Source organism: Ranitomeya imitator, chromosome 1 (assembly GCF_032444005.1).
Source record: "Ranitomeya imitator isolate aRanImi1 chromosome 1, aRanImi1.pri, whole genome shotgun sequence".
Lineage (NCBI taxonomy): Eukaryota > Metazoa > Chordata > Amphibia > Anura > Dendrobatidae > Ranitomeya > Ranitomeya imitator.
This window is the reverse complement of record NC_091282.1, coordinates 254,036,636-254,049,710: the sequence shown is the minus strand read 5'-3', so window position 1 is coordinate 254,049,710 and position 13,075 is coordinate 254,036,636. Positions and strand designations below refer to the sequence as shown.

Below are 13,075 nucleotides of genomic sequence, written 5' to 3'. Positions count from 1 at the left end.
TTATTAACTTCTGTGAAGCACTTGGTGGGTCAAAGTGCTCACCACACCTCTAGATAAGTTCCTTAGGGGGTCTACTTTCCAAAATGGTGTCACTTGTGGGGGGTTTCAATGTTTAGGCACATCAGTGGCTCTCCAAACGCAACATGGCGTCTCATCTCAATTCCTGTCAATTTTGCATTGAAAGGTCAAACGGCGCTCCTTCCCTTCCGAGCTCTCCCATGCGCCCAAACAATGGTTTACCCCCACATATGGGGTATCAGAGTACTCAGGACAAATTGTGCCACAACTTTTGTGGTCCAATTTCTTCTCTTACCATTGGGAAAATAAAAAATTTGGGGCGAAAAGATAATGTTTGTGAAAAAAAATGATTTTTTATTTTTACGGTTCTGCATTATTAACTTCTGTGAAGCACTTGGTGGGTCAAAGTGCTCACCACACCTCTAGATAAGTTCCTTAGGGGGTCTACTTTCCAAAATGGTGTCACTTGTGGGGGGTTTCAATGTTTAGGCACATCAGTGGCTCTCCAAACGCAACATGGCGTCCCATCTCAATTCCAGTCAACTTTGCATTGAAAAGTCAAATGGCGCTCCTTCCCTTCCGAGCTCTGCCATGCGCACAAACTGTGGTTTACCCCCACATATGGGGTATCAGCGTACTCAGGACAAATTGTACAACAACTTTTGGGGTCCATTTTCTCCTGTTACCCTTGGCAAAATAAAACAAATTGGAGCTGAAGTAAATTTTTTGTGAAAAAAAGTTAAATGTTAATTTTTATTTAAACATTCCAAAAATTCCTGTGAAGCACCTGAAGGGTTAATAAACTTCTTGAATGTGGTTTTGAGAACCTTGAGGGGTGCAGTTTTTAGAATGGTGTCACACTTGGGTATTTTCTATCATATAGACCCCTCAAAATGACTTCAAATGAGATGTGGTCCCTAAAATAAAATGGTGTTGTAAAAATGAGAAATTGCTGGTCAACTTTTAACCCTTATAACTCCCTAACAAAAAAAAATTTTTGGTTCCAAAATTGTGCTGATGTAAAGTAGACATGTGGGAAATGTTACTTATTAAGTATTTTGTGTGACATATCTCTGTGATTTAATTGCATAAAAATTCAAAGTTGGAAAATTGCGAAATTTTCAAAATTTTCGCCAAATTTCCGTTTTTTTCACAAATAAACGCAGGTAATATCAAAGAAATTTTACCACTATCATGAAGTACAATATGTCACGAGAAAACAATGTCAGAATCACCGGGATCCGTTGAAGCGTTCCAGAGTTATAACCTCATAAAGGGACAGTGGTCAGAATTGTAAAAATTGACCCGGTCCATAACGTGCAAACCACCCTTGGGGGTAAAGGGGTTAAGATCTGGGGCGTTTCCAGGCCATGGACCCAAAATCTCTGTTTTGTTCCATGAGCCATTTAGTTATCACCTTTGCTTTATGGCAAGGTTCTCCATCATGCTGGAAAAGGCATTGTTGGGCGCCAAACTGCTCTTGGACGGTTGGGAGAATTTGCTCTCGGAGGACATTCTGGTACCATTCTTTATTCATGGCTGTGTTTTTAGGCCGATTCCCTTGGCTGAGAAACAACCCCACACATGAATGGTTTCAGGATGCTTTACAGTTGGCATGAGACAAGACTGGTGGGAGCGCTCACCTCTTCTTCTCCGAATAAGCTGTTTTCCAGATGTCCCAAACAATCGAAAAGGGGATTCATCAGAGAAAATGACTTTGCCCCAGTCCTCAGCAGTCCACTCCCTGTACCTTTTGCAGAATATCAGTCGGTCCCTGATGTTTTTTCTGGAGAGAAGTGGCTTCTTTGCTGTCCTCCTTGAAACCAGGCCTTGCTCAAAGAGTCTCCGCCTCACAGTGCATGCAGAAGCACTCCCACCAGCCTGCTGCCATTCCTGAGCAAGCTCGGCACTGCTGGTAGTCCGATCCCGCAGCTGAGACAGTGTTAAGATACGGTCCTGGCGCCTGCTGGTCTTTCTTGGGCGCCCTGGAGCCTTTTTGACAACAATGGAAGCTCTCTCCTTGAAGTTCTTGATGATGCGATAGATTGTTGACTGAGGTGCAATCTTTGTAGCTGCGATACTCTTCCCTGTTAGGCCATTTTTGTGCAGTGCAATGATGGCTGCACGTGTTTCTTCAGAGATAACCATGGTTAACTGAAGAGAAACAATGATACCAAGCACCAGCCTCCTTTTAAAGTGTCCAGTGATGTCATTCTTACTTAAATCATGACTGATTGATCGCCAGCCCTGTCCTCATCAACACCCACACCTGTGTTAATGGATCAAGCACTAAAACCATGTTAGCTGCTCCTTTTAAGGCAGGACTGCAATGATGTTGAAATGTGTTTTGGGGGTTAAAGTTCATTTTCTGGGCAAATATTGACTTTGCAAGTACAGTAATTGCTGTTAAGCTAATCACTCTTTGACATTCAGGAGTATATGCAAATTGCCATTACAAAAATGAAGCAGTAAACTTTGGAAAAATTACTATTTGTCTCATTCTCAATACTTTTGGCCATGACTGTACAGCACTTTGCCAGCCAATTTACTGCTTTATCCAAGCATCCAGGCGGCTGCCCAGGGCTCCCCTTTTAGACACAAAAAATGGACAAAAGCGGACAGTAGAACATGAAAGAGAGGTAGGATGACACAAAAGGAGGATACTCAGAGGGACAGAAGGATACAAGAGGGACAGGAAGACCCAAAGCAGGACATTTTATTCAGTTGTTTGAGTTATCCCAGTTTTTCACAAATCCAAGCACCCTCTGCTCCCGTTTAGCTTGGATAAAAGAGACTCTACTGGATATTTTTATCAGGTAACATAGTAACATAGTTAGTAAGGCCGAAAAAAGACATTTGTCCATCCAGTTCAGCCTATATTCCATCATAATAAATCCCCAGATCTACGTCCTTCTACAGAACCTAATTGTATGATACAATATTGTTCTGCTCCAGGAAGACATCCAGGCCTCTCTTGAACCCCTCGACTGAGTTCGCCATCACCACCTCCTCAGGCAAGCAATTCCAGATTCTCACTGCCCTAACAGTAAAGAATCCTCTTCTATGTTGGTGGAAAAACCTTCTCTCCTCCAGACGCAAAGAATGCCCCCTTGTGCCCGTCACCTTCCTTGGTATAAACAGATCCTCAGCGAGATATTTGTATTGTCCCCTTATATACTTATACATGGTTATTAGATCGCCCCTCAGTCGTCTTTTTTCTAGACTAAATAATCCTAATTTCGCTAATCTATCTGGGTATTGTAGTTCTCCCATCCCCTTTATTAATTTTGTTGCCCTCCTTTGTACTCTCTCTAGTTCCATTATATCCTTCCTGAGCACCGGTGCCCAAAACTGGACACAGTACTCCATGTGCGGTCTAACTAGGGATTTGTACAGAGGCAGTATAATGCTCTCATCATGTGTATCCAGACCTCTTTTAATGCACCCCATGATCCTGTTTGCCTTGGCAGCTGCTGCCTGGCACTGGCTGCTCCAGGTAAGTTTATCATTAACTAGGATCCCCAAGTCCTTCTCCCTGACAGATTTACCCAGTGGTTTCCCATTCAGTGTGTAATGGTGACATTGATTCCTTCTTCCCATGTGTATAACCTTACATTTATCATTGTTAAACCTCATCTGCCACCTTTCAGCCCAAGTTTCCAACTTATCCAGATCCATCTGTAGCAGAATACTATCTTCTCTTGTATTAACTGCTTTACATAGTTTTGTATCATCTGCAAATATCGATATTTTACTGTGTAAACCTTCTACCAGATCATTAATGAATATGTTGGAGAACAGGTCCCAATACCGACCCCTGCGGTACCCCACTGGTCACAGCGACCCAGTTAGAGACTATACCATTTATAACCACCCTCTGCTTTCTATCACTAAGCCAGTTACTAACCCATTTACACACAATTTCCCCCAGACCAAGCATTCTCATTTTGTGTACCAACCTCTTGTGCGGCACGGTATCAAACGCTTTGGAAATATCGAGATATACCACGTCCAATGACTCACCGTGGTCCAGCCTATAGCTTACCTCTTCATAAAAACTGATTAGATTGGTTTGACAGGAGCGATTTCTCATAAACCCATGCTGATATGGAGTTAAACAGTTATTCTCATTGAGATAATCCAGAATAACATCCCTCAGAAACCCTTCAAATATTTTACCAACAATAGAGGTTAGACTTACTGGCCTATAATTTCCAGGTTCACTTTTAGAGCCCTTTTTGAATATTGGCACCACATTTGCTATGCGCCAATCCTGCGGAACAGACCCTGTCTCTATAGAGTCCCTAAAAATAAGAAATAATGGTTTATCTATTACATTACTTAGTTCTCTTAGTACTCGTGGGTGTATGCCATCCGGACCCGGAGATTTATCTATTTTAATCTTATTTAGCCGGTTTCGCACCTCTTCTTGGGTTAGATTGGTGACCCTTAATATAGGGTTTTCATTGTTTCTTGGGATTTCACCTAGCATTTCATTTTCCACCGTGAATACCGTGACGAAGAAGGTGTTTAATATGTTAGCTTTTTCCTCGTCATCTACAACCATTCTTTCCTCACTATTTTTTAAAGGGGCCTACATTTTCAGTTTTTATTCTTTTACTATTGATATAGTTGAAGAACAGTTTGGGATTAGTTTTACTCTCCTTAGCAATGTGCTTCTGTTTCCTTTTTGGCAGCTTTAATTAGTTTTTTAGATAAAGTATTTTTCTCCCTATAGTTTTTTAGAGCTTCAATGGTGCCATCCTGCTTTAGTAGTGCAAGTGCTTTCTTTTTACTGTTAATTGCCTGTCTTACTTCTTTGTTTAGCCACATTGGGTTTTTCCTATTTCTAGTCCTTTTATTCCCACAAGGTATAAACCGCTTACACTGCCTATTTAGGATGTTCTTAAACATTTCCCATTTATTATCTGTATTATTAGTTCTGAGGATATTGTCCCAGTCTACCAGATTAAGGGCATCTCTAAGCTGGTCAAACTTTGCCTTCCTAAAGTTCAGTGTTTTTGTGACTCCCTGACAAGTCCCCCTAGTGAAAGACAGGTGAAACTGTACAATATTGTGGTCGCTATTTCCTAGATGCCCGACCACCTGCAGATTTGTTATTCTGTCAGGTCTATTAGATAGTATTAGGTCTAAAAGTGCTGCTCCTCTGGTTGGATTCTGCACCAATTGTGAAAGATAATTTTTCTTGGTTATTAGCAGAAACCTGTTGCCTTTATGGGTTTCACAGGTTTCTGTTTCCCAGTTAATATCCGGGTAGTTAAAGTCCCCCATAACCAGGACCTCATTATGGGTTGCAGCTTCATCTATCTGCTTTAGAAGTAGACTTTCCATGGTTTCTGTTAGGTAAAGGATAAATATGGGAGTTGGGATTTGTAGTCATGTTATCCAAATCATAATCCCCATATAAATGAATATTGATAATAATCAATAATATAATCATCCACATCTGATGATCATATCACATTACATTTTATGTGAAATTAGTGGGGTAAGGTGTTTGTTGGTTGACAGCACACGCTATGCACGATTGAGCAGCTAAGTATTAAATTTCACAAGGAAAACACAGGCTATTTTCAACTCGACGCTTTAAAGACGACCTGTCATCACATTCAATGCCACCAAGCCGCAGCTATGGTGGCATAGTTGACAGGTCCAGCTGTGTGGAGAGACCTTTGTCCACCTCCCTGGGTGCCTCCTCATTGAAATACTAAACTTTATTGCCCCCTTGGCGCGCGTAACGGGAATCAAGAAGTGGTCCTGTTGGTGTTTTGGAGTGCTTGAGCCCTGCGCTGTGCCGCGTCATCAGTCGCTGGGCAGTAAAAAAATTCCTGCCTAGCAACTGATGACGCAGTGCATTGTAGATAGCGCAGATTTGTTCACACTCCATCGGACCGATACAGACACTTCATGCTTCCAGTGGTGCCCGTCGAGAGGAATAAAGTGTAATATTTTAGTGCGGAGGCACCAGGGAGGCGGATAGAGGGCTGTCCACACTGCTGGACCTGTCAGCTATGCCACCATAGCTGCGGCTTGGTGGCATTGAATGTGATGACAGGTCAGCTTTAAGCCTTTTTTTCAGTACTGAAGATAAGCAGTTAAAAGTCTCTTAAATCAGCCTTTATTTACTTATTTCAGCAACCTTGACGTCCAACCACAAAATATATCAATAAAGTCACAAAAGCTATTTTCAAGTCAATGCTTCAGACAGTTTTCACAATCTTGAAGAAAAAAAAAAAAAAAAAAAAGCAAAAACTTTGTTAAACCCGTCTTTCCAGGCCTGTTTCAGCATCTTTGAGCGTATAAACACTGCATATGTCCAGGAAATCAATGCAGATATTTTCAAATTAATAGTTCAAACTGTTATCGCTATATTAATGAAAAGCCGTCATATAGAGACAATAAACAGCCTATACTGACTTATTACAGCGCTATTGAATGCAGAATTACCAAGCTGTAAAAGGAAATTACTTAGCCTATTTGACGCTGTAATATAAATGTACATATAGGTATTCATTTATTATGGAGCTTAGGTGCCCACAAGTTTTTAAAGAGATTTTTTCAAACAAAGCTGCAAAATTATTTGGCCTCTGTAAATATAATATTTCACATTGAATTACCATGGAGGTGAATAATTCTATTCATATTATTATGGGAAATTCCTCAAATGTGGTACTGGGCATGACTATTTGGGATAAATATATATGTTCTTAAAATAATGATAAAATATGTTTCTGGGCATGTGTATTTGTGATATTTCACCCATAATCCCCATACAGATCAATAATTATACCCATATTCCTATGAGATGTTGATGAGATATATCACCAGGCGTGTGTAACCCGATATTCTACACATAATCCCATATAGTTACAATCTTTTTTCCCTGGTTCTATTATTAAACTTTAATCCAGCCCTGTAGTAGATGAAGTATGTTCCTGGGCATGTGTATTTGTGATATTTCACCCATAATCCCCATACAGAACAATAATTATACTCATATTCCTATGAGAAGTAGATGAAGTATGTTCCTGGGCATGTGTATTTGTGATATTTCACCCATAATCCCCATACAGAACAATAGATATACCCATATTCCTATCAGAAGTAGATGAAGTATGTTCCTGAGCATGTGTATTTGTGATATTTCACCCATAATCCCCATACAGAACAATAATTATACCCATATTCCTATGAGATGTTGATGAGATATATCACCAGGCGTGTGTAACCCGATATTCTACACATAATCCCATATAGTTACAATCTTTTTTCCCTGGTTCTATGATTAAACTTTAATCCTGCCCTGTAGTAGATGAAGTATGTTCCTGGCCATGTGTATTTGTGATATTTCACCCATAATCCCCATACAGAACAATAATTATACTCATATTCCTATAAGAAGTAGATGAAATATGTTCCTGGGCATGTGTTTTTGTGATATTTCACCCATAATCCCCATACAGAACAATAATTATACTCATATTCCTATGAGAAGTAGATGAAATATGTTCCTGGGCATGTGTATTTGTGATATTTCACCCATAATCCCCATACAGATCAATAGATATACCCATATTCCTATGAGAAGTAGATGAAGTATGTTCCTGGGCATGTGTATTTGTGATATTTCACCCATAATCCCCATACAGAACAATAATTATACTCATATTCCTATGAGAAGTAGATGAAATATGTTCCTGAGCATGTGTATTTGTGATATCTCACCCATAATCCCCATACAGAACAATAATTATACCCATATTCCTATGAGATGTTGATGAGATATATCACCAGGCGTGTGTAACCCGATATTCTACACATAATCCCATATAGTTACAATCTTTTTTCCCTGGTTCTATGATTAAACTTTAATCCTGCCCTGTAGTAGATGAAGTATGTTCCTGGCCATGTGTATTTGTGATATTTCACCCATAATCCCCATACAGATCAATAATTATACCCATATTCCTATGAGAAGTAGATGAAGTATGTTCCTGGGCATGTGTATTTGTGATATTTCACCCATAATCCCCATACAGGACAATAATTATACCCATATTCCTATCAGAAGTAGATGAAGTATGTTCCTGGGCATGTGTATTTGTGATATTTCACCCATAATCCCCATACAGATCAATAGATATACCCATATTCCTATCAGAAGTAGATGAAATATGTTCCTGGGCATGTGTATTTGTGATATTTCACCCATAATCCCCATACAGATCAATAATTATACCCATATTCCCATGAGAAGTAGATGAAGTATGTTCCTGGGCATGTGTATTTGTGATATTTCACCCATAATCCCCATACAGAACAATAATTATACCCATATTCCTATGAGAAGTAGATGAAGTATGTTCCTGGGCATGTGTATTTGTGATATTTCACCCATAATCCCCATACAGAACAATAATTATACCCATATTCCTATCAGAAGTAGATGAAGTATGTTCCTGGGCATGTGTATTTGTGATATTTCACCCATAATCCCCATACAGATCAATAATTATACCCATATTCCTATGAGAAGTAGATGAAGTATGTTCCTGGGCATGTGTATTTGTGATATTTCACCCATAATCCCCATACAGAACAATAATTATACTCATATTCCTATGAGAAGTAGATGAAGTATGTTCCTGGGCATGTGTATTTGTGATATTTCACCCATAATCCCCATACAGATCAATAGATATACCCATATTCCTATCAGAAGTAGATGAAGTATGTTCCTGGGCATGTGTATTTGTGATATTTCACTCATAATCCCCATACAGATCAATAATTATACCCATATTCCTATGAGAAGTAGATAAAGTATGTTCCTGGGCATGTGTATTTGTGATATTTCACTCATAATCCCCATACAGATCAATAGATATACCCATATTCCTATCAGAAGTAGATGAAGTATGTTCCTGGGCATGTGTATTTGTGATATTTCACTCATAATCCCCATACAGAACAATAACTATACCCATATTCCTATGAGATGTTGATGAGATATATCACCAGGCGTGTGTAACCCGATATTCTACACATAATCCCATATAGTTACAATCTTTTTTCCCTGGTTCTATTATTAAACTTTAATCCAGCCCTGTGGATGTTCTGATTCATTTAAGTATTTCCATTGAATTCCCTTCTTGCTATATTACAAGAAGTCATTTCCTGGGCTGCAGTTGTAAAATGTGCTGCCATCTAGTGGTGGAGTCGAGTATTGCAGCCCATCATCCCAATATGCAGTTTAGTCCGTCCCCTAAAAGACCTTGAAACAGTGAAGCAACAAAGTTTGTGAAAAACAATGTCAGTCCCAAAACTTTTGGCTACAACTGTTGATGTCGCCCCAAAATAAGTCGCCCACCCCCGCTACGTAACCGTACAGCAATAGCAAAAAGGAGCGGGGACAGGTCACGATCACTGGTGCAAAGACATGCAAAATGTAAAATCTGGGGTGATAATACCAAATAGGGGGAGAAAGGGTTAATGGGGGACGGTGGCATTTGGGGAGGTGGAAAAGACCACAAATCACAGTGGCATACAGTGGAAGATGCACAGCCATTTTGGAAAATTGTTGTACTTGTTTAAAAACGCAACATGTGACTGCAGCCTACAAGAGCTGCACATTGTGAAAGGAGAAGGCTACTACCCCCTGATAGTCCCTGCGGAACTGCTGCTCATCGGTGAAGCGGACGTGCAGCTGCTGCTCCTCCAGGAAGATGTTGTCGGTGTAGAAGCAGGCGCAGGAATACGCGGCTCCGGCCCTCATCACTCCGCACTACGGAAAACACCGCCAGTTCCGGCTACACCACGTGACGCCAGCTCGGAAGAGACCGTCTGCAAGCTTTCTGCCGTGGAGGTCCGGTCACGCGCGCATCGCACACAGCAGCTGTGAGTTTTATCCCGGTCCCTTATCAGACTGGTGTAACAGTGAATAAGGTCCCCCGGAAACATGCGGCATCGCCTCCCAGTCATTGGACCCTATGTGGCCCGATATCAGTGACCTGCAGCGCCAGGCTCTGCGGGGCTGTGCCGGGTATGGAGCCCCTGCAGGTGGCGGAGGAGGTGGTGGAGTCCAGTCCTAACAAGCTGGAGGACATATACCGGCTGCTGGCGGAGGGATCCTTCCCATCATCCTTCGGCTCCATGAAGAAGAAGAACTTGAAGAGATATGCGCGCAAGTTTATCCTGGAAGGTAATGAGGCGGGTGAGAGGTGACACTGACCGTGGCTGTATATTGTGTCACTGGCATTATGACATTATACACTGTGCCTGACCATTGCCATTGTGCCCTGTGACCGTCCACGACTGCGAGCCACAAATGTCGTCACCGCGCGCAGTTTATGGACCAATCACATGACAAGGACTTTTTACAGCAAAATGGCAACACGCAGGTTTCAGCGATGTTTTTTGTCACGTGCCTTATTTGTATAACCGCTGCCTAAGGATTGTAGGGACGACATAACGAAGCGCGGCTTATGCTTCGTCCAGACGTCCGCCAGTCACGTACGTGCTCCCCACCTGTGCCCAGGGCTGCCACTAGAAATTTCGGGGCCCATACTGGCAAAATTTTCAGGGCCCCCATGAGACTCCGCCCAGGCTCCACCCCAGCCCCGCCTCCAGGCTCCACCCCTCTAACTGTCCACAGTCCCACCGCTCTCTCTTGGAAAATCTCCACTTCTCACCTATCACACATTGACAGTTCCCATCACCAGATCACACATATAGCAGGCAGCTTTTGTTTTGGCCAAAAGATTTTTTAAGCCGCCACCATAACACGGTTGACACTTTTGGCCGGGCCCTACTCTACTGTAACCTATTAAATATTTGTTAAAATATGCAATACAATTTAGGTATATTTTTATTTATTTTTCAATTTTTAAAATGACCAATAATATCACATACAAGAAACAAATACCGCTACACCATGACCAGACACCATATTACCACCAGTGATCGAATAATAGCACATACAAGGAACAAATACCACCGGACCATGTCCAGACCACATATTACCACCACATAGTGACTGAATACTACAATACTGATCAGTAATAAAAAAAAAAGCACCATACTATCACCATAAGTGCCATTATACACAGGAGATCTGTACTTAGTATGCAGTGTTTGTGTAGAGGTAATACAGAGATCACTGGTGACATTATACACAGGAGCTCTGTATATAATGTATAGATAATACAGTGATCACTAGTGAAATTATACACAGGACCTCTATATATAGTATACAGTGTATAGTGTCAGTGTATAGGTAACACTGACTCACCAGTGACGTCTCTAGGTGAAGTCCTTCATCTTTCATCCAGCACAGACTGCCATCACTTCAGCCAGGACTCGTCTCTGCAGGAAATAACACAGTTATCTCGAGCTCCGCTTGCAGAACACACTACATAATTTTTCCCAACTTCTACATTACACCACATGAAGAAAAAGAGGCGACATAGTGTCACTCTACACAGTAACAGAACCGCCCCCCCCCCCCCCCCATTTAAAACAGTATACTCAAAAAATAAAATAAATACATCACTGCAGTAATAATATCCCTTAATTAGCCCCTATGGTAATAATATTCGCCATCCTGGCCCCGTGTGTCTCATTCCTAGCGTCAGCCATATGTTCTCCCATCCTGCCCTCATGAGTATCCATTCTGCCCCATATGACCTCCCCATCCTGCCCCATCTGTCTCCATCATATCCATCCTGCCCCATGATCCTGCACGATCTGTCTCAAATCCTGCTCCATCTGTCTCCAATTCTGCCCCCAGTGTCTCCAATCATGCCCCCATGTCTTTCATCCTGCCCCGTGTCTCCAATCATGCCCCCATGTCTTTCATCCTGCCCCTGTGTCCAGCGTTCTGCCCCTGTGTCCAGCGTTCTGCCCTGGGCCCCCCGGATCGCCGCTCTCAATAAAAAAAAAACAAAAACAAGTTCTTCTCACCTTGACCGCGCTCCTGCGGCGGGCGAAGCTCTGGCTCTTTCAACGCAGTGAAGCGCGCACTCGCCGGCGACTGACAATGATGTCAGACGCCGGCGAGATGCACGCTGCGGCAGACGTCAGCTGCCAGCCTCAGATTGGCTGGAGTTAAACAGCTGCAGCGCCGCCGCTAAGGGCCCAGTTTAGCCTGCGGCTGCCGGTAGGGACCCGGTGAGCAGATGAGACGGGGTCCGATGCGGGCCCCCTCTGCCCCCCGGGCCCTATACGCCAGTCAGGACAGTAATGCCCTGATGGCGGCCCTGCCTGTGCCCACTACAGTCCATGTGGCGGCTCACATAACAAGGCCTGAATATTCACAAAAACTAAAATCACGGAGACTTGTCCATCTTTATCTGAAAGTCTACAGGTCTGTGAAAAAATGGAACAGCACGGACTTTAATCATCCAAATGTTGGGCTTTTTATTAATAATTACTAAGGTTGAGAAATCTCCATCAGGTTTTTTTATTGTTTTCAGTCAAATCTTCTCTTAATATCTGCAATCCGATCTCATATTCCAGAGAAATCTGCTTTTTTTTCTTCTTCTACGTAAATGAGTTGTTCCAGTCTATGGGGCGGATATAAATCTGCCTGAGAATCTGCCTCCAGGGATTATTTTGTATGTGCTACCAGTGTGAGACATGTGATCACTAAGGCCGGGATCACACATGCGAGAAATACGTCCGAGTCTCGCATGGTAATCCCCGGCCCTGCCGCCTGCACTCCGGAGCGGAGTGTGCAGCTCCATGTATTGCTATGCGGCCGCACGCTCCACTCCGGAGTGCGGGCGGCAGGGCCGGGGATTCCCATGCGAGACTCGGCCGTATTTCTCGCATGTGTGATCCCAGCCTAGCACTCTGTTCTCCTGATCTCACTGCATTGCTGTGTGTGATTATAAGGCCGGGATCACACATGCGAGAAACACGTCCGTGTCTCGCATGTGAAATCCCTCCTCTGGCGCTGGTACCTGGGAGCGGAGCGTGTGGCCGCATAGCAACACATGGATCTGCATGCTCCGCTCTGGAGTGCCGGCGACAGAGC

General features: G+C 42.6%; 1 protein-coding gene across 1 annotated transcript in view; it reads right to left on the bottom strand.

Moving 5' to 3' along the window:
- The window catches only part of OGFOD2 (2-oxoglutarate and iron dependent oxygenase domain containing 2), a 67,754-nt gene extending 57,924 nt beyond the window's left edge, over positions 1 to 9,830 (bottom strand). The window contains exon 1 of the mRNA XM_069755731.1: positions 9,695 to 9,830. Within this exon, the coding sequence (XP_069611832.1) occupies positions 9,695 to 9,814 (120 nt within the window). The 5' untranslated portion in view covers positions 9,815 to 9,830. The remainder of the gene's footprint in view (positions 1 to 9,694) is intronic.
- Between the last annotated feature and the right edge of the window lie 3,245 nt (positions 9,831 to 13,075).